This window comes from Nerophis lumbriciformis, linkage group LG08 (assembly GCF_033978685.3).
Source record: "Nerophis lumbriciformis linkage group LG08, RoL_Nlum_v2.1, whole genome shotgun sequence".
In the NCBI taxonomy this organism is placed as follows: domain Eukaryota; kingdom Metazoa; phylum Chordata; class Actinopteri; order Syngnathiformes; family Syngnathidae; genus Nerophis; species Nerophis lumbriciformis.
The window spans coordinates 30,814,859-30,839,979 of record NC_084555.2 but is presented as its reverse complement, the minus strand read 5'-3'; the positions used below and the strand labels follow the sequence as shown (position 1 = coordinate 30,839,979).

Genomic DNA, 25,121 nt, shown 5'->3' with positions numbered 1-25,121 from the left:
CTATTGAAAGGGTGGAGCCACGTTGCCTCTTCGGGCTGTGCTCGGCCGGGCCCCACGGGGCACAAGGCGCTCGCCATCAAGCCCCACCTCCACGCCTGCCTCCAGAGAGGGGCAACCGGTGACCCACTTTTGGGCGAGGGAAACCTCAGTCCTCGATATTGTCTATTCATAGAAGTCTTTGAGCTGCTCTTTGTCTAGTCCCTCACGTAGGACTTGTTTGTCATGGGAGACCCTACCAGGGGCATAGAAGACTCCAGACCACATAGCTCCTAGGATCATTGGGACACGCAAACTCCTCCACCACAATAAGGTAGCAGCTCAGGGAGGAGAAAAGCCCGATCATCATAATTCCGTGGTAAGAGAGCACAGCTTGTAGGTTCAATGTGCAAAACTGAATAGCTTAGTTGCTCAGACAGTAATGTGTTTATAGAAGTTTAGATTGGGGTATGTTCTTTTTAACTGAGAAAGACGTATATCTTTAGTTTTCATGTTAGCATTTAAGCTAGCGAGCTGGCACCAGTCAGTTCGTCGTCAGTAGGCTTGTGCTGTATACTAGTACTAATAAAGTACCGCAATACTAATAATTGAAATCTCTCTTTGAAAAATACAGGTACCGTTCTTTCATCCGAATGCCACTGTTTGGCGGTGACTACAGAGCCGAGGTGCGAGTTGTTGAGTGTGTCAAAACGCACACAAAGGGCATACAATCAATGACATCTTGGAGAGGAAGAATGGCAAAAAACGGAAATTCTACTGGTTAATAAAGAGGGTGGTGAAGCGCAATGTGGAGGTATTTGGGCTTCAAAACTAACAATAAAGGTGACGCTTTAAACAAGGAGGCGTCGAGCTGCAAGTGTTGCTTTAAAACACGCCTCGCCAAATGTGGCGATTAGTATTACCACCTTTGCTTCAACCTTAGGTAAACATTTCAATAGTAGGCATTCAGATCTGCACAAGGAGTTATAAAGAGTGACAGGTAATAATGTAGTTGTTACACCTGTCCTGCTGTACGGCTTTGGTGCAGACCGAAGTCGAGGAGCCCGGGACAGACGTTCCTTCCAGGGCGGATGTTTTGGTCGGTGGTAACACCCTTCACTTTACCTGGCACTGGATCTCCTGCACTCTGCTTTCGGGTCTGAATGACGAGGCCGCTGATTTGTGACATTGTAGTTGCTTTATTATTAGTTTTGCGGGACACAACCGGACCGTTCATCACTCTACTGCGCAGTGCACGCTTTTCTTCTCTCTCTCTTTACTCACCCACTCACTCACTGACGTCACTCAGCCAACAAGTTGCCATTCTCGCAAACATACATACTGTATGCTACTCTCATGAGTTAACCAGCTCCCCTGTTGTGCACATGTAGCAGTGACGTGCGGTGAGGTTCATGGCTGGTGAGGCACTGACTTCATCACAGTCAGATTTACAAACATATGAACCCTAAACAGTATCTTATTCACCATTTGATTGGCAGCAGTTAACGGGTTATGTTTAAAAGCTCATACCAGAATTCTTCCCTGCTTGGCACTCAGGATCAAGGGTTGGAATTGGGGGTTAAATCACCAAAAATGATTCCCGGGCGCGGCGCCTCTGCTGCCCAGTGCTCCCCTCACCTTCCAGGGGGTGAGCAAGGGGATAGATCAAATGCAGAGGACAAATTTCACCACACATAGTGTGTGTGACAATCATTGGTACTTTAACTTAACTTTAACTTTACACATACAAACTGTAGCACACAAAAAAGCAAATTTAATTAAAAAAAACGTTATTATGGTCTTACCTTTACTTATAAATGAAGTCCATGCGCAGCTCCTTTTGAACAAAAGCATCGATAACTTGTTTATTGAAGTCTTCCTTATCTTTCTTCAGTTTTAAAAGTCTCTCTGTCTCGATGGAGATCTTCCTTTAAGTATTACCTCCTGCTTCGATTGAAAGTCCAGTTTAGAAAACTGTTTTATTTTAGATATGTAATCTTCCATGTTAATAGTCCAGGCAAGAGGAAAAAACAAACGATCGCTGCTAACTGTTGCTGCTTGTTGTCACTTATTCTGCAGCCGAGTAGTCGCAGAAATGCTCCCTGGGATCACTACCGCCCTCTACCACCAGGAGGCGGGATTACTGCGAGCCTCACACAGTGCGTCTTTGCAGCAGTTTTATGATTGCTCAGCACAAGAAATACGTTACACACATACAGTTGTTGACAAAATACACTGTACATTATATACCTCAGCTAACTAAACTATGGAAATGTATAATATAATTCAGATAGCAATACGGTCCCACTGCACAGCAGGCCAGCAGTTAGCCGAGTCATTGCGCAATCCATGGTGAGGCTCAACTCAGTGACGTGCCTCAACTGGCTGCTGACTCACCGCAAGTCTCTTCTCAGCATTTGAACGGCAAATGTGAAAATTCAGCGATTTTGAATAAAAAATAATCTAAAACTAGTGAAGTTAAATGGAAAATAACTTTATAGTATAATCACTGGATACATATAACAATTTAATTATTTTTTTTTCTTTTTTCTTTTTTTTTCTTTCCATGATGGCACGTGAGGGCCCCGCCTTACCTGCCTCCCCTGACTGCACATCACTGACATGAAGATACGTAGACGCGCACACAGCTGCTTGGCTTGATGTTGAATATTAGCAGAGTAAAGACCGCCCATCTAACGTCAACTAATGCAAGTGAAATTAGTAAATTTTGAAACAAATTCCTACAATTTGTGTTTGAACTTTAACAATGTGTGTTTTGCCTGCTACATGGCTTATCTGTGTACATGTATCCATAGTTTTGATTTTAGTACTTACTAATAATTGTATTTTTCTTAAAGGACACACCAGGAGTGGCAACCATAAATCATGAATAATTTAATATAATGTCAGTAAAACTTTCTGTTCTATTCTAACCTAATCATTGATTATGGGAGACTTTGTGTAATATGGAAAATTGTAAATTGTTCTTTGAGTGCAAAAAGAAAAGCCCAATGTATTTAATGCTTTTTAATTTATATTTTAACCTTGTAAAATTGTTATTTCAGTGCAATAGGAAACATATGGTTATTTTATTGTAAGATTTCCTGTTAAAATAAAGCCAATATTGACATTTTTTTGTAGTTCCGTTTACCGGTATTTGAAAAAGTATCAAAAAGTATCGCATAGTATCGATATACATTTTGGTAACGGTACCGGTACCAAATTATTGGTATCGGCACAACCCTAGTCGTGAGTTTATCAAAGTGAAGTTATCAATCTTAGTTTTTAGATCACCTTAATTTAAAAGGTTAATACTAACCGCCAGGAGTCTTGTCGCTGTCTTCATTATTACGTTTATCGTTACATCCCTACAATGTAGCTTTGTTTCCCGGTGAAAAATCCGAACACTGCATCTTAGTAGTTGTAGTTCTGATTGGATCCCCACCGTGATTTACCCCCGCCCCTCTCCTGCATGCTACTGTAATTGGATGGATTCCTAACTTGTCCACTCGTCTAAAGACGAAATTAAATATGATTGGATTTCGTCTCTGTTAACATTTTTGTCTCGTTTTTATTTTCGTCGAATAAATTGTCAATTAATTTCGTCATTGTTTTCATCGACGTGCATTTGCTGTGATTCGTTATCGTCCTATTTTAGTCAGGGGATAATAGGTTGTTGACGATTACTAAGGCGAAATTTTTATTACCTGGGAGTAACCTTGGACAATAAACTCACCCTTGATCAGCACACAACGGACATTCAAAAAAGAAGTCAACAAAGACTGTCAGCTATCCGTAAACTTAAAGGACTATACGTTGCACCTTACCTACTGTTATTACTGTACCAAAGCATTGTTCAACCCATCCTTCTGTACTGTTCCACATGTTTCTTCACTATACTTTCCGTAACCAAACTCACACGCATTACAAACACAGCAGCTAAAATCATCAGCCTACCCACACCCAACATCTCAGATCTAAACCACAGGTCCATCATTCGACTGGCAAACACAATAGTCCAGGATATCACTCACCCACTTTACCAATATATCATCCCACTACCATCAGGGCGCAGGTACAGAATCGTCAAATTCCGGAGGGCCCGCCTCGGGAAAAGCCTCATCCCTGAAGCTATAGCCGCTCTAAACAGCAGGCCCGGCCAACCTGTCTGACAAGCCTGTAAATGTGTTGGTGCTGTCACTGTCCTGTATGATGTCTTTTTGCTATTTTTGTCCGTGATGTGTAATGTTTATTGTCTAAATATACGGTCAGTGAAAATGAATTTCCCCATAGGAACCAATAAATCTAAATCTAAATCTAAATCTACATCTAATTCAACAAAATTAACCCCTGCCACCGGATAGCAACGAAGAATGTTTGATTGGTGAAATGGAGTCAAACGTCACTAAAGCTAACATTGGATTGGCGAAACCGAGTCATGTGACAGTGCCGGCCAGAAAAAGGCTGGCTGACAAATGGATTTGTCTTTGCAAGTTTTAGTCAATAGATTTTTAATATTTATGATATCAATAAATGTAACTGTGATGCCTTCACAATGTGGAATATATATGTTTTTTTGTCAATCACTTTTTATTGACAGAGGTTATAGCCGTTTTCCATCCATGTAGTGTAAAGACAGAAATGAAGAGCGGAACTAATGTGTAGTGAAGTAGTTGCTTGTAGGTCCCTTTTTAGGTGTGGGTATTTCCTCCCCCTCCCCTCAGAGGAAACTTGGGAAGCTTCAAGGATTGTTCGTGTCTTCAGTCTTCTTAAACATTGCCTGTGTTTTCCAGGTCAGTAATGTTGTGAAATATCTCAAATGTAAACGTTTGATAATTAAACACCCTACAATTCAAATGTAATATGGTTCAGCGACAGAGATTGATGTTTTAGTGCCTTTAGACTTTAATACCACCGTGTGTTAGCATCTAGCTAGCTCTTCTATGCGTGTGGGTCAGTTGAGAGCAGTTAACCCTTTGTATGCCAACCGAAGAGCACTGCAGCGTGTATATATAGTTCTGTGTTGTAAAGAAATACTCTTCTATCTTTATCTCACACAAAGTCATATTATTATCTGTGTAAATATGTTATTGTTGTTTCTTATATTTGTAAATAGATAATGAACTGAGTGATGTGGATACATTTTGTTTGACTCCAAGTATACTTCCCAAGGACATTTCATGTCCATGTGATACTTCCCCATTTGTAAAAGAGTTTATTACTCAAGATGTTTCTGTAACACCAATATAAAGAAATGTGAATATACAGAAGTATATACCATTATAATAGCAATTGTGCTCTGGAGAAGATATGTTTTGAGAATGTAATATTGAATTTAAAGAATAATAATTATATTGTTATTGTGGATTATAGGAAATATATATAATGTGTAATAAAGAGAGGAAACTTGGGAAGCTTCAAGGATTGTTCGTGTCTTCACTCTTCTTAAACATTGCCTGTGTTTTCCAGGGGTTAGACTATGAACACAACCTTTTGTCTACTGAACTCACACGCCTGTGAGACCTGTAATATAACGATTGGAATGAAACTCAATGTAACAGAGTAAAAGTAGCGTTTCTTCTTCACAAAAATACTCAAGTAAAAAGTATGTATCATTAAAACGACTCTGGCAACTACACTTTTTTTCAAAACGTTTCTAAAGTAAATGTAACGGAGTAAGTTTAGCGCTTAACTACTAGGTAAGAAAAGTTGTATTTGCATAATAGGTTCCCTTTAAGCTTTGGACAATATTAAACCAATTATCAAGTCATAAAACTGTGAATTGCTATTTTTAAAGACATACATTACATCTATATCATATTGTACTTGACCAGACTGCATGCAATGTTGTTGTCATGTATGGTGTATTCAAAAAATGTAAAAAAAGATTACAAAAGGTGGATGAATGAAGTGTTTTTCATCTCACTGTAGGTAGAAATGGTCTGTCAGCCACTGCCTCTGCAGCTGTTGCAGAAGGGACTTTTGTCCATCCATCCATTTTCCATGGCTTGTCCTTCTAGGTGTTTCAGGTGGAAGGCAGGGTACATGTCATCAGGGCCAACACTATTGATTGTACAGATATGGTGTTGTTTCTGCTGGGCAAGTATGCCTGACGCGCCTCCTACAGCGCCTTGAGTCAGCTGCAGGGTCATCAGCCGGGGACCACCGCTCATTGGAGTTTCGCTCTCTTTAACCCCGGAACGCCTCCTGGTGGCGGAGCGGTGGCAGGGACGTCTCCCTGCCACCCCCTGCAGCTGACCCATCTTATTGCCTCGACCCCCAGTACTTATCCCTCCTCCTCAGCCACAACCAGAAGCTTCCCTTTTCTGCTTCCTCAGCAAGGGCCTTAGTTTCCCTTTGGAGCTTAGCCCCAGTCGTTCCCACATCTCGGAGCAGCCTTATAGTTGATGTGCCGACGAAGCCCCGGCAGCCTACTTCCACAGGGTAGATGGTAGTGGACCAGCCTGCCTCTCTGCACTCAGCAGCCAGATCTGCATACTTGGCTGCTTTGCGCTCGTAGGCAGCCTGGATTCCCTCCTCCCAGGGGATGGTGAGCTCGATCAGTATGGCAGACTTGGTAACAGCAGACCATAGCACGATGTCTGGGCGGAGTGAAGTGGTGGTGATTTCACGGGGGAACTGGAGCTGTTTGCCGATGTCAGCCCTCATACTCCAGTCCCTTGCCAGAGAGAGGAAACTGCGGGGGCCTCGTCGGCTGGTGTGTCCTTTGCCTTCCCCTGGCCTCACAAACATGACAGGAAGTTGCTTGGCTATGGGCTGGCTGTTGGCCTCTTGTCTACTGCTCTCCAGGACTTCGGCCAGTTTCCTCAGGACTTGATCATGCCGCCATCTGTAGCGACCCTGTGTCAGCGCGATCTTGCAGCCTGATAGCAAGTGCTGCAGGCTGGCGTTGGGAGCACCACACAGGGGACAGCTCTCCTCCTGGCCGAACCACTGGTGGAGGTTTCTAGGGCATGGTAAGGTGTCATAGGTTGCCCTGAGTAGGAAGCTGAGTCTGGCTTGTGGCATCTTCCATAGGTCGGCCCAGCTGATGGGTCTGCTGCTGGTACCTTCCCAAGTGGTCCATCTTCCTTGGCGACCTTGAGACACGGCCTTGATGGTATATTGCTCCTGTATTGCCCTTGAGACCTCCTCCACAACCATGGCTCTGCGTTCCCTCTTTGTGGCCTTGGACCAGAGGCGTGGAGAATCACCCCAGCCAAGCCCCGCTCTCCCTACTTGCACCCTGCCAACTATCTCTTGGTGTTGGAGCCTGCCAATGGCCTTGGCGACCTCTGGCCCTGCTTGCCACTTCCGGCCTGTTCGGGTGGGTACACGTGCGTTCCTCACTGTAGGATCTGAGGATTCTTCAAGCTCAAGAACCAGTCTGGCCTTCTCTTGCTTATAGCCCAGGGTAATGGACTGGATCGGCAGATGCAGCGAAGTTGCCCCAAATAAGCCAGTGTCGGAGAAGCAACGCGGTAGGCCCAGCCACTTTCTGATGTAGGAGTTGGCTAGTCTGTCCAACCCGTTGACTGTTAAGGATGGAATCTCGCACATCTTCAGTGGCCACATAACCCTTTGGTACAGTGTGAAGTTGTAACACCACAACTTGTACTTTCCGGGGAGCTGGCTCTTGTTGATACTCGCTAGGCCTTCTGAGAGTTGTTTCCGTGCTGCCTTGCCTGCGTGCTTGTCCGACAGGTCCGCATTGTACTGCCTCCCCAGGCTTTGGATGGACTGGTTGACCAGTAGAGGGATTTGCTCACCTCCTGCAACAAAGATGGTTTTGTCGCTCCTGGTGCCTTTGCGCAAGGAGAGGCTTCGTGACTTGGAGGGTTTTATCTTCATCCGTGCCCATGTCACTAGCTCATCCAGCCTCTTCAGACACCTTCTCGTGCATGGGGCTGTTTGCAGCACCACAGTGACATCGTCCATGTAGCTTCGGAGTGGTGGAAGCCTCTGCCCTGTCTGCAGCCTCATTCCTCCTACAGTCTGGCGGGCTCCTCGGAGGATGATTTCAAAAGCTGCGACAAAGAGGACTGGGGAGATGGAACACCCCATGGCGATGCCTACTTCCAGACGCTGCCATCCTGTTGTAAAATCCTGGAGGCTGAAACACATCTGGAAGTCCCCGAAGTAGCTGGTTACCAGGTTGATGATGGAAACAGGGACGTGGAAGAACTCCAATGCAAACTGTATGAGTTTGTGCGGGACAGAACCATAAGCGTTGGCAAGGTCAAGCCACACCACGTGGAGGTCGCTCTTCTCCTGCTTGGCCCTCTGGATCTGTGCCCAAATCATTGAAGAATGCTCCACGCATCCTGGAAAACCTGGTACTCCTGCTTTCTGGCAGCTGGTGTCAATATAGCCGTTCTCCGTGAGGTAAGAGGTTAATCTCTTGGCCATGACTGCAAAGAAGATTTTTCCCTCGACATTCAACAGTGCAATGCTCCTGAATTGACTGATGTTATGGGACTCCTGTTCCTTCGGAATAAAAACCGCCACAGCTCTTTGCCACTCTGACGGAATGAGTAGATTCTTCCATGCTGTGCTCATTAGCTTCCACAAGCATTTCAGCACTTGGGGGCAGTTCTTGTATAGCTTGTAGGGGATTCCGTTAGGCCCAGGAGCTGATGCTGACCTCGCTTTCTTGACGACTGCTCTTACCTCGCTCAGTCGAGGAGGGCAGCTGTCAAACTGCGTGGTTGGAGGAGGTGGAAGAGGGACGTATCCTGGTGAACCTAACGGATCGTTCCTCTTTGAGTCGCTGTATTGGCCCCTGATGTACTGCTCAAGCTCCTCCTTGGTGGCTTCCAGTTTCCCGCTTCTTTTCTCCTCCAGAAGCTGACGGGCGTGCTTGAAAGGATTCCTCATGAAGCTAGCTCTTTCTTTCTCCTTTCTTTTCCTGCGTCTGCGTATACGTTCTGCTCTTCGCATGCTGCCCAGCTTCTGTCTCACCTCGTCCCATAACACCTTCAGGCCTTCTTTCTCCTCTGCCGATGCTTTCCTCCATCTCTTGCGGAGCTGGCGCCGATCTTGCACCAGGGCGTCAATCTCGGCCTCCCTCCTGCCCTTTCTTGGGGGTAGATTGTGCTGCTTCTTGGTGAGGCTACCGAATCTTGCTTTGCACTCCTCGTACAGGATGTCCCCAAGAAGGTTGAGTTTCTTGTCCACTTTACCACGTAGCGAGTGCTCCAGCACTAGACTGAGGTCTGAATCCAGTTTCTGCCATGTCTTCACATCACTTGCTCTAGGCCACTTGATGGTGCACTTTCTTCCTGGTTCCCTCTTTTCTGTTTGCTGGGTGATTGGGGGGCTGGCAGGTCTATCTTCGGCATGCTCACATGCCAGGGGGGTACTGCTCCTCTCAGGGGGTTCTTCCTCTACCAACCGCATATCAACAATGTTAGGACCCTCGGCTCTGTGGTTCTCTCCCCGGCTGGGGGTCCTGCTTGTCTTATCTGCCGGAGCAGTGCAAGGATGTTGTATGCCTTTCTTCTCACTCTCCTTTCTCTTCTTCCCCTGATGGATCCGTAAGCCCCTGTATGTGGTCACTTTCCCCCATCCACACCTGCACAATCGGAAGGTCTTCATCTCGTTGTCGATGTCCGTTCCAGTCGTTTCCGAGTAGTCAGTCCTGTTAGGCCCATCTTCCACCCCGCCTCTCGGAGGGCCTTCGGGTTGTTTTTCCTTATTCGTTTTCGTAGTTAGAGGTTGGGTGTCTCCTGGCTAGAAGACTAGTGGGTTGGGTAACTAGCCGCCCACTCCCGGTACAGACTTTCCTGCTGTCATCCAGACTTTCCTGGAAGTCTACCAGTCTTTCCTGGCTGTCAACTGCCCTTTCGCAGTAGTCACTGGTTACCCAAAAATCAGATTGATTGTACAGATATGGTGTTGTTTCTGCTGGGCAAGTATGCTTGACGCGCCTCCTACAGCGCCTTGATTCAGCTGCAGGGTCATCAGCCGGGGACCACCGCTCATTGGAGTTTCGCTCTCTTTAACCCCGGAACGCCTCCTGGTGGCGGAGCGGTGGCAGGGACGACTCCCTGCCACCCCCTGCAGCTGACCCATCTTATTGCCTCGACCCCCAGTACTTATCCCTCCTCCTCAGCCACAACCAGAAGCTTCCCTTTTCTGCTTCCTCAGCAAGGGCCTTAGTTTCCCTTTGGAGCTTAGCCCCAGTCGTTCCCACATCTCGGAGCAGCCTTATAGTTGATGTGCCGACGAAGCCCCGGCAGCCTACTTCCACAGGGTAGATGGTAGTGGACCAGCCTGCCTCTCTGCACTCAGCAGCCAGATCTGCATACTTGGCTGCTTTGCGCTCGTAGGCAGCCTGGATTCCCTCCTCCCAGGGGATGGTGAGCTCGATCAGTATGGCAGACTTGGTAACAGCAGACCATAGCACGATGTCTGGGCGGAGTGAAGTGGTGGTGATTTCACGGGGGAACTGGAGCTGTTTGCCGATGTCAGACCTCATACTCCAGTCCCTTGCCAGAGAGAGGAAACTGCGGGGGCCTCGTCGGCTGGTGTGTCCTTTGCCTTCCCCTGGCCTCACAAACATGACAGGAAGTTGCTTGGCTATGGGCTGGCTGTTGGCCTCTTGTCTACTGCTCTCCAGGACTATGAATTTAACTTGTGTCTTTATTGTGAAAAGCTTTTTTTTGGCACTGGATTTATGAAACTGAATTTTTTTCGTTTGAACTTTGTGAACTCATTGTTTGTTTGTTTTTACATCAAATTATGCTGACAATTTCATTGAAATAACAAATTTGTTGGCAAAATGCGTGTGTTTAAAAAGTAAGTGTTTTTAAATTGTGGATCATACCATTGTACAGTGTATAAAAAGTACATCAGTGCAGTGTTTTAAAATGCATTGTAAAAAAAAAAATCAGTGGAAGAAAATTCAGTGTATAAAAGTTCAGTGTAAAAAAATAATAATTCAGTGTCAGAAAATGTGCTTCTTCAAAAGGCAATACTCACTTCCTGAAGAAATCAGACTCCGACTGAAGCAATCAATCTTGTCTCAGAACCAGCCAATAAGGTGTCAAGTTTGAAGTCGTGGCACGGAACTTGCAAAACATCATAAAAAAAGCAGTTAACTGGGCTACCGTGGCATAATACAACATTATTAACATTTCAATGCAGCCGGCTGGATATTTTCAAGCTATAGAAATGATTCCACTGGTTAGAATCTGCACTTTTGAGTGACATATAAAGCTGTGCTTCATGCAGACCAGAAGAGAATGGGGTACAGTGGGCGGGGCTTGTTTACCGAGCAAATAGCCTGATAGCAAGTGTCAGACGGAGGCAGGCTTCTACAGCAAAGTTCTGCAGAACAGTGATATTATATCGAATATGTGGATGTTTTTTTAACCTTTGGCGTTTATGTTTCGCCGCGTTTGTTGCATCTTTGTTGTTCTCGCTCGATTATAAAAGATGTCGATCAAGGAAGTGGTCTGGAAAGTAAAGGACCAACGTTTATATATTCTCAATATTCAGTGTTTTATTGTTCATAGTTCATATTGTAAATCCCACATTCTATATTTTATGCACATTCTGACAGTCATAGTTCACTAAAGTTTACTTTGTTTTTTAAATGGTCTGTTTAGTTTTTTACTGGATTAGTGAAAACACAATTTTTTGCTTGCAAACTTTAGCATTACACTTACTCAAGAAACAGTTTGCATCCGGTAAAAACTCGTAAACTGTGTTACCGCTGTTGGTACTTGAACGTCTTTACCGTGGAAATGAATGGAGAAATGCGTTACCGAAACGTTGTGGTGAATTTACCGGTCAATCCACATTCCTAACCTTTAAAATGACGCACTCTAATTTAATGATAGGATCCACCTTAGTTCCCATAAACACCCATCTTTATGTTTTGAATGATTTCACCAGAAACAAAACTTTCATCTGTCTGTTGAACGAATGAAAGGACAGCCTTTTTTTTGTTAGGTTTGGTTTTCCACAACCGCCCTCTCACATCTAGTATATATATAAACTCCATGCAGACTGGAAGTGTACGGCAAATAGTCAACAACATGGCATTGAGTGGGTGTCCTTCTTTATACTTTTATCATCATGAAAAGTGTTTTAAAATTGCAATATCATATATTTGATGATATCTAATAAATGTGGGGTGTTTTGTATTTCAGCGACAGCTGCTGCTGTTGCTGTGGGTGCAGGTAAGATGATGGTGTAAACACAAATACCGTATGACTAACAGCCTTTTGTCGACATGCAAACATATTTGTGTGTTTTTTTCAATAATGTGGTTCACTTTGGTCCAGGTGTTTCAGTGGTTGCGACTCCAGTGGTTCTGGGAGCAGCAGGCTTCACCTCACTTGGGATAGCAGCAGGATCCATTGCTTCAAGCATGATGTCAGTTTCAGCCATCGCCAACGGAGGAGGGGTGGTAGCAGGTGGCGTGGTGGCTGTCTGTCAATCTGTTGGTAAATATTGTAAATATTATATGCTATAATTTCCTATTCTAGTAAAAAAATGCAGATAATTTGACAATTTGTTCATTATTATTATTTTGGTTGTAGTTTGTAGTGGCATAAAACAGCATTATGTTGGTGTTTCTAGTTGTTGTCTTTGCAGCTAAATAAGGAAACAAAAGTATCATAAAATGTCTGTCAATATTATGCAGTGTAGTTCTAAACTCCATGCAACTTAAGGACAATAGAAAACCAATTGTTTGTTTGATTCAAATTGATCCCCATTATTTGGGACAAAATAGAAACCAGTAGAAACACAAACTCAACTAAACATAAAAAACACTAAAAAAAACAAATGTATATATATATATATATATATACCAAACAGTGCTGCAATATCATCAATAAAAATTGCTCATATATAACTAAAGGAAAAACACAGATTTTAATGTAGTATCTTTAAGCTTATTTTTACAAGGCAACCTATTCTGCTGAGCAGCAGTGGTGCAATACAATAGTTCACATGAAACATGTTCTTGCTCCTGGAATAAGAACATGTTTCATTAGTATGTTGTCAAGTGGTGTGTATGTGTCTTTTATAAACATAATAGTTTAGAATACAAGTTATTGGATTCATTGCAGTACAAATAGAAACTGATCAAAACTTTATTTTGCATGTTTTAATGGTAGAAATGACTTCTCTTGTATCTGAATAGCCACTTTGCAGTGATGTGCCAATGTAGTGTATTTTCTAAGTAAATAAAATACAAAGAACATAAGGTGGCTAAATTGAGCTTTTTTCATCTCAATGTAGGTGCAGGTGGTCTGGGCGCTGCCTCTGGATTTGTGGCTGGTGTAGGAGGTACTTTAGGAGCGCTCCTCTCGTCATTGTTCTGAATCAAAAGAATCTGTGCACACGTGGGCCAACCTATGAAAATCATGACAATAAAAAAATAATAATAAATACAACTTCAGATTGTTTTCTTTGTCTTACTTTGGCCGATAATGGAACAAAAACCTTCTGAAAATATTACAATAAAAATATAGAATAAAATACCAGCAGCGGTAAAGTTCAGATCCATGAAGGAAAGAAGAAAGTGAATGAATGTTTAGAACTGAATACATTTACATATGCATAAAAATTTGTTTTCTTTTGTATTATTATTTTTTAATGAATTAAGTAACGTTTGACAACCTTTTTCCAAAACACAATATAGAATATGAGATATAACAGGATAATGCATACATTTATCATTTGTTTTAAAAACAGTTACAAAAAAGTGGGACCCCAAAAATTTACAATGGGACTCCTTTTTTATGACTTGATGGCGTCCCAGGGATCCCATTTTGAAAATTCCTAGCACCCAACACTGATGGAGGAGTATTGGTGTGTGCAAAACAGCAGCAGGTGGCTGTGGCCTGCGGGCCCGTTATAATACTAATCAAATATCATCCCGGGGTTCATAGATAATTCATAATTCAGGGCCTTGACTTCGACACATAAGAACTACATAGTTTGAGAACCTGTGTACGTGTAAGTGTTTATGTATGCTATGTATCCATCCATCCATCCATTTCTCAACTGCTTGTCCCTCTCGGGGTCGCGGGGGTGGCTGGAGCCTATCCCAGCTACTTTTGGGTGGTCGGCGGAGTACACCCTGGACAAGTCGCCACCTCATCAGAGGGCCACCAGAAACAGACAGACAACAGTCACACTCACATTTATGCTATGTATCCAGTATCTAAATTGTTTCTTATATTCGGACACATTTTTGGCACAGCAGATTGCATGTTTACCTTGACATGTTTCGGCTGTTACCGTGGAGCATTTATGCTCTCTCACACCTGAGACTCTATCCTCCAGAGACAAGCAAGCTGCAGGGGGCGTGGAAGAACGCCTAGGAAGAACATCCAGATAGGCAACACATCCCAGTAGTAAGTTGACCCTTCTTAAGACTGCAGATGTCGGTAAAAACTCCATCTATTATCAGAAACGTACCGTATTTTCCGCACCATAAGGCGCCCTGGGCTATAAGCCGCGCCTTCAATGAACGGCATATTTCAAAACTTTGTCCACCTATAAGACGCCCCGTGTTATAAGCCGCATCTAACTGCGCTAAAGGAATGTCAAAAAAACAGTCAGATAGGTCAGTCAAACTTTAATAATATATTAAAAACCAGCGTGATGTGGGCGCGCACGGAGTCGTATATCAACATGGACGGAGCTGCGTGAAAAAAGCCACCCGGCCTCTTCGCGTAAACTTACCTTAACCACTCGCTCATCTTTTCTTCATCCATCCCTTCGAGTTAGCTTTTATGATGACGCCGGCTGGAAAGGTCTCTTTTGGCAAGGTCTTCCTTTTGAATATCACCATGGGTGGAAGTTTCTGTCCATAAGCATGGCAAGCTAGAACCACAGTGAAGGATGACTTCTCATTCCCTGTGGTGCGAATATTCACCGTACGTGCTCCCGTTGTATCCACAGTGCGGTTCACAGGAATATCAAAAGTCAGTGGAACCTCGTCCATGTTGATAATGTTCTCTGGCCGGATCTTTTTTTCAGCTATCTTGTTTTTACAATATGCACGGAAAGTAGCCAGCTTTTCTTGAAAGTCTTTAGGCAGTTGCTGTGAAATAGTAATCCGTGTGCGGATGGAGAGATTGCGTCTTTTCATGAACCGGATCCCTGTCGCTTAGTAGGAGCCATTTTGTGGTCTTTACAGATGTAAACACACAAAGGAAATGAAACGTAATATTCGCGCGCTTCTTCTTCTTCTACGCGAGCGGGTGGTTGCTTACAGTAGAAGAAGAAGCGCTTCCTGTTCTATGGGGGCGGGTGCTTACCTTGGCGGTTGCTTGCGTAGAAGAAGAAGCACTTCCTCTTCTACGGGGAAAAAAGATGGCGGCTGTTTACCGTAGTTGCGAGACCGAAACTTTATGAAAATGAATCTTAATATTAATCCATATATAAAGCGCACCGGGTTATAAGGCGCACTGTCAGCTTTTGAGAAAATTTGTGGTTTTTAGGTGCGCCTTATAGTGCGGAAAATACGGTACTTGAATATAATAAACCAAACATATATTCAATAAGAAGACATAATTAACATGTTCGAGTCAAATAAAATAAAATCTCAGTTCATTTTCTGTGGTGCTTATTCTTTTAGGGTTTACAGGGGAGCCGGAGTCTATCCCAGCTGATTCAAGGTGAGAAGCAGGCCACATCCTACACCAGTGTCAGCCACTTTTGCTGTCAAAAGAGCCATTTTGTCCCTAGAGGGAACATTGTGGAGAATTTGTCAGCGCTTATTACCCAATCCAGTAACGCCTACCTTTTTGAAAATCCAGTCCACATTTTCACTGTTACCTTAGTAAGGTAAAGCCAGACTGTGAGAAGTAGCATTAAGAGAACTAGCCTATAAGATGGACATACAGACATTTTTCAAGAGAGCAAGTGTTTACAACTGCTGGAAGCAACAATTAACTCCAGCTGAGAGCTAACAGTCATACTGTATGTAATTAATGAACCATGTGCTCCCCATTTTGATAAATAAAAACCTGGCTAGCAAACCAAGTCAAATTGTTTTAGCTCTGCGAAAAAGAAGAGAGGAGTGTGACGTGATAGCAGGAGAAGTAGAAGACAGAGAGACGATGACGTCGTTTAGCTGTCAGCGTGTTTATTGACAGCTTGGTGTGTAAGTGAGATGTGTAATTAAACCAAGGAGATGTAGTGTGACTAAATGTGAGACTTATCTGAGCGTGGTTGCCAGAGGGTGTTGAGGGTGCGTGTTGAGATCCAGGCGGAAGTCCAAATAAGGGCAAGGCAGGCTCGAGTGTTGGAGGACAGGCAGATAGTCGAGTACAGGAGCGCGGCGTCGTAGTCAGTTGGCAGGCGTGAGGTCGAAATCATGGAAGGCAAGGGGGGATCCACAGGGAGGTCCAAAGTGACAAGACACACAGCTTGACGACGAGGAAGGATGACGGGGAGCTGGAGAACGACAACACAAGAGACGAGCACGATGGGGAGGAAGCACAGGGGGGGAGAATGCACATGTAGGTGAGCGAGAGACGTGTGGGCTTACTGTACTGGGTACGAGAAGCTACATTCTGGCGTCGGATCTCAGGTTAAGTTGGCTCTTGAAGGCAGATCGCTCATCACGGGCAGGTGTGTAGATTACAGATTGGCTGCAGGCGCGAGGAGGTGCGCCCTCAGCGGAGAGAGTCCGTCTGTGGGCGTGGCCCATGGTGCGCTTGTCAGGACGCACAGCAGGAAGAGAAGCAGCAGGACTGTGACCCATAACAGGACCCCCCACCCCTTATGCGAGACTCCCGGCGAGCTTCGGGGTGCCTCGGGGTGAGCTCTGTGAAAGTCTTCGATAAGGGAGGGGTCGGCGATGTAAGAGGCCGGTGCCCAGGACCTATCCTCAGGACCATAACCCTCCCAGTCCACAAGGTAGACCCATCCGCTCCCCTGTCGCCATACCCTGAGAATCTCCTTGACCGTCCACACTTGGTCCCCATCCTCGAGGACCCTAGGTAGGGGAGGAGCAGGGGTGGGGGGGACAGGGAACTGCTAACTACTGGTTTGATTTGGGAGACATGAAGGACAGGGTGAGATCTCATGGAATGTGGAAGATCCAAATGTACTGCAGCAGGGTTGATCTTGGATTTTACCGTATAAGGTCCAACAAAACGTGGTGCAAGTTTCTGGGAGGCGATCGGGAGGTGGAGGTCCTTGGCCCGAAGCAGCACCTGCTGTCCGGGCTGATAGTCGGGAGCCGTAATGCGCCGCCAGTTGGCATTGCAACACATCCTTTCAGATGCCTTCAGTAGGGCAGCGCGGGCGGACCTCCACACTCTGCGACATCGTCTCAGGTGGGCCCGGGAGGGAGGAACTGCCACCTCAATCTCCTGGGAGGGAAACAAGGGAGGTTGAAACCCCAGCCAGCACTCAAACGGGGACATACCAGTAGCTGCGCAGGTCATGGAGTTAAAAGAGTATTCCACCCATGGAATAAATTTGCTCCAGGAGTTGGGCTGTTGCGCAGCCATACAGCGCAGCATGGTCTCCACCCCCTGGTTAGCCCTCTCTGCTTGACCATTGCTTTGGGGGTGGTAGCCGGAAGTCAGACTAACCGTGGCCCCAACCCCCTTGCAGAAGGCCTGCCGGACCCGAGAAATGAATTGGGGGCCACGATCAGAGACAATATCGAAGGAGATCCCGTGGATCCTGATCACATGCTGGACCAGCAGGTCTGTCGTCTCAGCAGAGGATGGGAGTTTGGGCAATGGAATAAAGTGTGCCGCCTTGGAAAACCTGTCGATGATGGTGAGGATTGTGGTGTTACCTCTAGAGGAGGGAAGCCCCGTGATGAAATCAACAGCAATGTGGGACCAAGGTCGACTGAGGATGGGAAGGGGGTGTAAGAGGCCGGCAGGAGGCCTGTGGCCTGCCTTGTTCCAGGTGCAAACGCTGCAGGCGGCGACAAACTCACGGGTATCCGCCTCCATGGAAGGCCACCAAAAACGGCATTGAATAAAACCTAGAGACCTATGATGGATGACAGGTAAACACACTTGAGTGAGCCCAGTCAAGTACCTTGGCCCTTAAAAGTTCAGGAACGAACAGTCTATTAGGGGATTCGTTTCCGCGACCAGGATCGGAACGTAGGGCCGTCTTGACCAAGCCCTCGATTTCCCAAGTTACCATCCCAATGATGCAGTGAGGGGGAAGGATGGTCTCAGGAGTGGATTTAATGGTGGGTTCCTCTGAGAAGATCAGAGAAAGAGCGTCTGCCTTGCCGTTACGTGAACCAGGTCTGTAGGTGGGGGTGTAGTTAAATCGACAGAAAAATTGTGCCCAGCGAGCTTGCCTGTCATTCAGTCTTTTAGCGGATCGGATGTGGATGAGGTTTGCGATAGTCGGTCAGGACCAGGAACGGATGCTTGGCCCCCTCCAGCCAGTGTCTCCATTCAACCAGTGCATCGTGGACTGCCAACAGTTCTCGGTTCCCTGCATCGTAGTTCCTCTCGGCTGGAGAGAGGCGTCTAGAAAAAAATGCACACGGGTGCAACACACTATTCCCACTGGAACGTTGGGACAAGACTGCCCCAATCCCAGAGTCAGAAGCGTCCACTTCAACCGTGAACGGCACGTCCGGGTCAGGGTGTACGAGAAAGGGGGAGGAACTGAAGCTCCTCTTGAGGCTCTGGAACGCCACGTCTGCCTCCTTGTTCCAAACAAAAGCAGTAAGTGTAGAAATAAGTGCGTGGAGAGGTGCAGCTACCTTACTGAAGTTGAGTATGAATCGACGGTAAAATCCAGCAAAGCCTAGGAATCTCCTCAGTTCAGTACGAGTGGTTGGTTGAGGCCACTCCACCACTGCTTTGAACTTCTTTGGGTCGGCTCGGATGTTACCCCTTTCGATTATGTGGCCCAGGAAGTTTACTGAAGAGGAATGGAACTCACATTTCTCTGCCTTGATGAACAAGCGGTTCTCGAGGAGGCGCTGTAGAACCAGGCGGATGTGCTGCTGCTGATGTTCCTGCCTGTTGTGAGAGAAGATCAGAATATCGTCCAGGTAAACAACCACACATTTCTCGAGCATGTCTCTTAAAACGTCATTGACCAAAGCTTGGAAGACGGCTGGGGCGTTGTTCAGGCCGAAGGGCATGACCCGATACTCGAAATGGCCTAGGTGTGTGTTGAAGGCTGTCTTCCACTCGTCCCCCTTCCTAATCCGGACGAGATGGTAAGCATAGCGGAAGTCAAGTTTGGTGAAGACTGTTGCAGAAGCAAGAGGTTCGAAGGAGGAGCTCATGAGTGGAAGAGGATACCTGTTCTTGACTGTGATGGCGTTGAGTCTTCGGTAATGGATGCAAGGGCGTAGGGAGCCATCCTTCTTGCCGACAAAGAAAAATCCAGCGGAGTTGAGTGATGATTCCTGATGCAAGTGAGTCCGTGATATAGTCAGACATGGCCTTCTTCTCGGGTATGGACAGGTTATACAGGCGGCTAGAAGAGAGTACTGCGTCGGGTACGAGATCGATGGCACAGTCGTACGGTCCGTGCGGGGGTAGAGAGAGTGCCCGGGCCTTACTGAATACGGCTGCAAGGTCATGGTAGACAGCGGGAACCCCAGACAGGTCGAATGGGGATGACTCGGGCTTGGGGTTCTCCGAGACGGGGGCTGCTCCCTTGAGGCAGTTAGCATGGGATGCCGTGCTCCAGGCCAAGATTCTCCCTGAAATCCAGGAAATATGGGGATCGTGTTGGCGAAGCCATGAGCGGCCGAGGACAAGAGGAGCTACGGGGGCGTTGAGGATCAAAGAGCTGATTTGTTCCGTGTGGTTGCCTGACAGGGTTAGTGTGACCAGTGCTGTACGGTGGGTGATAGGTCCCAAGGGATGTCCATCCAAGGCCTGAGCTGGTAAGGACTTCTCCAGGGGCAGATGTTCAATCCCGGCTTGACAGGCAAAATCATGGTCCAGGAAACTCTCATCTGCACCTGAGTCCAAATATGCTCCCACCCTCAGACTCTTTGACTCCCAAGATAAAGTAGCAGGGAAGAGACTGCCAGGGTCACTGCGACCCTGGGGAAAGGTGGTATGGCTCACTAGTACTCCCCTTACTAGTGAGCCTGATCTTTTGGTCGTGTGGGGCAGGTCTGGATCATGTGACCCGCACAACCACAGTAGAGGCAGAGTCGCTGCCGGAACCTCCTCTCCCGTTCCTCAGTGGCAAGTCGTGTCCTGCCCAACTGCATGGGTTCCACCCCACTGGTTTTCAGTAACTAACCCAACACTGAAAACCAGTAACTAGTTACAGTTACTAGTTACTTTATTTCAAAAGTAACTCAGTTACTAACTCAGTTACTTACACCAAAAAGTAATGTGTTACTGTGAAAAGTAACTATTTAGTTACTTCTTTTTTTCTTCTTTTTTTTTAAGGCTCCCATTAATGTCAAGTTGATCAACAGATTGTATTATTCTCCAGTGCAATAACAGTACTGAAATGAAGGCTAAAATGGCATTAATGGGAGCTTTAAAAAAAAGAAAAGAAGAATAAAAGAAGTAACTAAATAGTTACTTTTGACAGTAACGCACTACTTTTTGATGTAAGTAACCGAGTTAGTAACTGAGTTACTTTTGAAATAAAGTAACTAGTAACTGTAACTAGTTACTGGTTTTCAGTAACTAACCCAACACTAAAAACCAGTAACTAGTTATAGTTACTAGTTACTTTATTTCAAAAGTAACTCAGTTACTAACTCAGTTACTTACACCAAAAAGTAATGTGTTACTGTGAAAAGTAACTATTTAGTTACTTCTTTTTTCTCCTTTTTTTTAAGGCTCCCATTAATGCCCTTTTAGCCTTCATTTCAGTACTGTTATTGCACTGGAGAATAATACAATCTGTTGATCAACTTGACATGCATTTGCATCACTGAACTTTGCTAAGCCATGTGGTCTACATTGATTGATGGATTGATTGATTGAGACTTTTATTAGTAGGTTGCACAGTGAAGTACATATTCCGTACAATTGACCACTAAATGGTAACACCCAAATAAGTTTTTCAACTTGTTTAAGTCGGGGTCCACTTAAATTGATTCATGATACAGATATATACTATCATATATACTATCATCATAATACAGTCATCACACAAGATAATCACATTGAATTATTTACATTATTTACAATCGGGGTGTGGGGGGGGGGGGGGGGGGGGTTAGGTTTGGTTGTTATCATCAGTCATCAACAATTGAGAACAGAGAAATGGATATTGGAACAGTGTAGGTCTGACTTGGTAGGATATGGACAGCAAGTAGTGGGAAGAGAGAGAGAGAGAAAGAGAGAGATGGAGAGAGAGAGAGAGAGAGAGAGAGAGATCAGAAGGCATAAGAAAAAGTATCTGCATTTGATTGTTTACATTTGATTATTAACAATCCGGGGGGGGGGTGTTAGTTTAGGGTTGAGACATTTGATTATTAACAATCCGGGGAGGGTGTTAGTTTAGGGTTGAAGCTGCCTGGAGGTGAACTTTTATTGCGGTTTTGAAGGAGGATATAGATGCACTTTCTTTCATACCTGTTGGGAGCGCATTCCACATTGATGTGGCATAGAAAGAGAATGAGTTAAGACCCTTGTTAGTTCGGAATCTGGGTTTAACGTGGTTAGTGGAGCTCCCCCTGGTGTTGTGGTTATGGCGGTCATTTACGTTGAGGAAGTAGTTTGACATGTACTTCGGTATCAGGGAGGTGTAGCTGATTTTATAGACTAGGCTCAGTGCAAGTTGTTTTACTCTGTCCTCCACCCTGAGCCAGCCCACTTTGGAGAAGTGGGTAGGAGTGAGGTGGGATCTGGGGTGGAGGTCTAGAAGTAATCTGAATAGCTTGTTCTGGGATGTTTGGAGTTTAGATTTGAGGGCTTTGGAGGTGCTAGGGTACCAGAAGGTGCATGCGTAATCAAAAAAGGGTTGAACGAGAGTTCCCGCCAGAATCCTCATGGTGCTTTTGTTGACCAGAGAGGAGATTCTATAGAGAAATCGCGTTCGTTGGTTGACCTTTTTGATTACCTTGGTTGCCATTTTATCACAGGAAAGATTAGCCTCTAGAATGGAACCTAGGTAGGTGACCTCATCTTTCCTGGTGATAACAATGTCACCCACTTTTATAGTAAAGTCATTGACTTTCTTAAGGTTGATGTGGGACCCAAATAGGATGGATTCCGTTTTACCCAAATGTATGGATAGCTTGTTGTCAGCGAGCCAGGCGCATTTTCTACAGAGTTCAGCACTGAGGATTTTCTCCACCTGTGACTTGTCCCTGTCTGATACCAGCAAGGCCGAGTCATCCGCAAACAAGAACAATTCACAGTCGCATGCTGATGACAAGTCGTTTATGTATATTAGGAACAGTAAAGGCCCCAATACACTGCCTTGGGGGACTCCACAGCTCACTGAGAGGGGGGGGGGACACGGTGCCTTTCACCTCTACCACCTGCTCCCTCCCCTCCAAGTAAGATTGCATCCAGCTCGATGAGGTTTTGTTAAATCCGATTGCTCTGAGCTTATCCAACAGTATAGCGTGGTTAACGGTGTCAAAGGCCTTCTGAAGGTCCAACATGACCATGCCGCAGTATTTGCCCGCGTCCACCTCATGTTTGATGGGGTCGGTCAGATAGAGAAGGCATGTGTCAGTGGAGTGGTTAGTTCTGAAGCCGGATTGGAATTTGTACATGAGTTTATTAGTGGCAAGGTAACTATCGACCTGTTCATAAACTATTTTCTCCATTACTTTCGAAATGGAACTGAGAATAGAAACAGGTCGGTAGTTGCCAGGTTCCAATTTGCCTCATTTTTTAAAGAGGGGAGTTACTCTTGCTATCTTAAAATCTTTTGGTACTTGGCCTTGCGTAATTTATAGGTTTATTATGTGAGTGATGACCGGGGCAATGATGGAGGCAGAGTCCCTGAGGAATATGGAGGGAATATTATCAAGGCCGGTGGCCTTGTTTGGGTGGAGCGCGCTCAATTTTTTAAACACCTCATCAGCTGTGACCATTTCTAATTTGAAATCATTGTTGGATACTCCTAGCTTTCTGTAGAAGGCTTTAATGTGTTCTACACCAAAGCGACCAGAGTGGTGGGACAGCTTGTTGACAAGAGTTGCGGCTATGCTGGTGAAAAAGGCGTTAAGTCTGCTTGCTACCTCCATTTTGTCTGTAATGAGGGAGTCACCCTCCTTGATGCTGATGTTGGTGAGTCTGGTTTTAAGTTTCTGGCTGCAACCAGGAAGCTGGTTGTTGAGAATTTTTCAGAGCTCACGTGGCTTATTTGTGTTTTCCTCTATTTTGTCGTTAATGTAATTTTTTTTTAAGGATTTAGTCAGGTTGGTTGACTTATTTCTTAATTTATTGCTTTGCTTTTTTAGAGTTGAAAGGAGTGATTTGAGGTTAATATTATTGGGTTGTTTATCTACTTCTGTTTTACACTTTTGGTATTCGGAGTATTTTCTGTCTCTGTCTTTTATGGCAGCTAATAGGTCCGGATTCATCCATGGTTCCGAGTGGGCTTTGATCCTGACTGTTTTCACGGGAGCCATGTCATTTATTATCTTTAGGAACGCTGTTTTGAAGCGATCCCAAGCAACATCGACCAGGTTGCTTGCGAGCACAGGGGACCAGTCCCACTCATCTAATTTTAAATTGAAATTATCACTGGAGTATTTTTTAAGGGATCTGGATTGGGCTGTTATGTGGCCATTGGCTTTGGGTTTAGCTATTTTGCGGGTGCAGAAGGTTAGATAGTGACGCTAAGACCACAGATCATGACCCCACTATTTTTTTATTTTAGGCCGGTCTGAAGTGAGAATGAGATCTATGGTTGATTGGGTGGAATCACACACCCTTGTAGGTAGCGCTATTAGCTGGGAAAGACCGTGCAGATTACAAAACTTGCTGTAGGATCTGATGACAGGCGCATCTCTGCGTTGAATATCTGTGTTCAGATCCCCAGTTATAATTTTCTCCACGTTGTCCGCCCCAGCCAAGAACTCCTCCAGAGCCCCATAGAAATCACTCTGATTAGGGGGTCTGTAAACAGTCCCTATTAGTACCGGCTTGGCGTTTTTAAATTTGATTTCCGCCCACACAGATTCCAGGTCAATGTGGTTAAGATCAGTGCGAGTTATGTATTTAATATCTTGGTGAATATACATACAAACGCCCCCACCGTGTTTATTCCTGTCCTTTCTGATAACTGAAAAGTTTTCTATTTCTATCTCTGAGTCAGAAATACTTTGATCAAATTTGGTTTCAGAGAAACATAGGATTTTTACCTTCGTGTTGAGGAACATTTCTCTGATTTGGTCGAGTTTGGTTCCAGAGAGGCTGTTCACATTAAGGTGGATGATGTGTAGTCCACTGGAACCAAAAAGAGCATCAGAGTCCCCTGTGTAGTGGTACTGACCAGAAAAGTTGTTGGTTGTTATTGAAGTTGAAGTTGGAGAGCAGTTCCGTTCATTGTTTGGCTGGAGCTGCTTATGAGAGCAAGAGGAGCAGGAGGGGGAGAGAGAGAGAGAGAGAGAGACAGAGAGAGAGAGAGAGAGAGAGAGAGAAGCATATTGCTCTTCATCCAGGGGGAGGGGCGGAGTTGGAGAGGGTGGGGCCAGGTAGGGTGGGCGGGGGTGGGGGTGGATTTCATTTTCGCGGGCTTTTGTCCGTTTGAAGACAAAGAAAATAAAGAAAATGGATGTATGAAGGAGCCCCTAAATCCTGTGTATACCGTCCCACACAGCAGAAGACTCCTATGCGGATCCGCCTTCAAGTCGCCCAACCCGCGTTACTGTCACATTCGTTTTGGCTCCGCCTAGAGGATCCGCTCCGCCTCTGAAAATTGTACGGTCAGACAGCGGATCCTGAGCGGACCCGCAAACTAAACCGGCGCGTGCCGCCTAGAGTATAGGCTCCGCCTACATGGATACTGAGCGACCAATGTCTGCGCACCCGCGGACGTGGACGCGCCTACTGGTGTGTACGCGCATGAGCCAAGATCGATCATTTGTGGACTTTCTTTGCTGGAACACGAACGTAAGTATAGATTTATTGATTTATTGCTAGATTCACAGTAAAGATCGGCCTTTGTGTTTCCGTCATCATTTATGTATGATTGAAGTTGTTTGATATTAGGACTAGCAGTAA

At 45.3% G+C, this 25,121-nt stretch overlaps 1 protein-coding gene and 1 long non-coding RNA gene across 2 annotated transcripts in view; one reads left to right on the top strand and one right to left on the bottom strand.

The window, feature by feature from the left end:
* The window catches only part of LOC133611285 (uncharacterized), a 42,030-nt gene extending 31,052 nt beyond the window's left edge, over positions 1-10,978 (bottom strand). The window contains exon 1 of the long non-coding RNA XR_012050573.1: positions 10,960-10,978. This is a non-coding gene — a long non-coding RNA (uncharacterized lncRNA). The remainder of the gene's footprint in view (positions 1-10,959) is intronic.
* Positions 10,979-11,897: 919 nt separating this feature from the next.
* LOC133611284 (interferon alpha-inducible protein 27-like protein 1) lies at positions 11,898-13,388 on the top strand. The gene is made up of 4 exons (XM_061967985.2): positions 11,898-12,030; positions 12,135-12,164; positions 12,270-12,431; positions 13,234-13,388. Exons 1-4 carry the CDS (start codon positions 11,985-11,987, stop codon positions 13,314-13,316), a joined length of 321 nt encoding a protein of 106 aa, XP_061823969.2. The 5' UTR covers positions 11,898-11,984; the 3' UTR covers positions 13,317-13,388.
* The last annotated feature ends 11,733 nt before the right edge of the window (positions 13,389-25,121 follow it).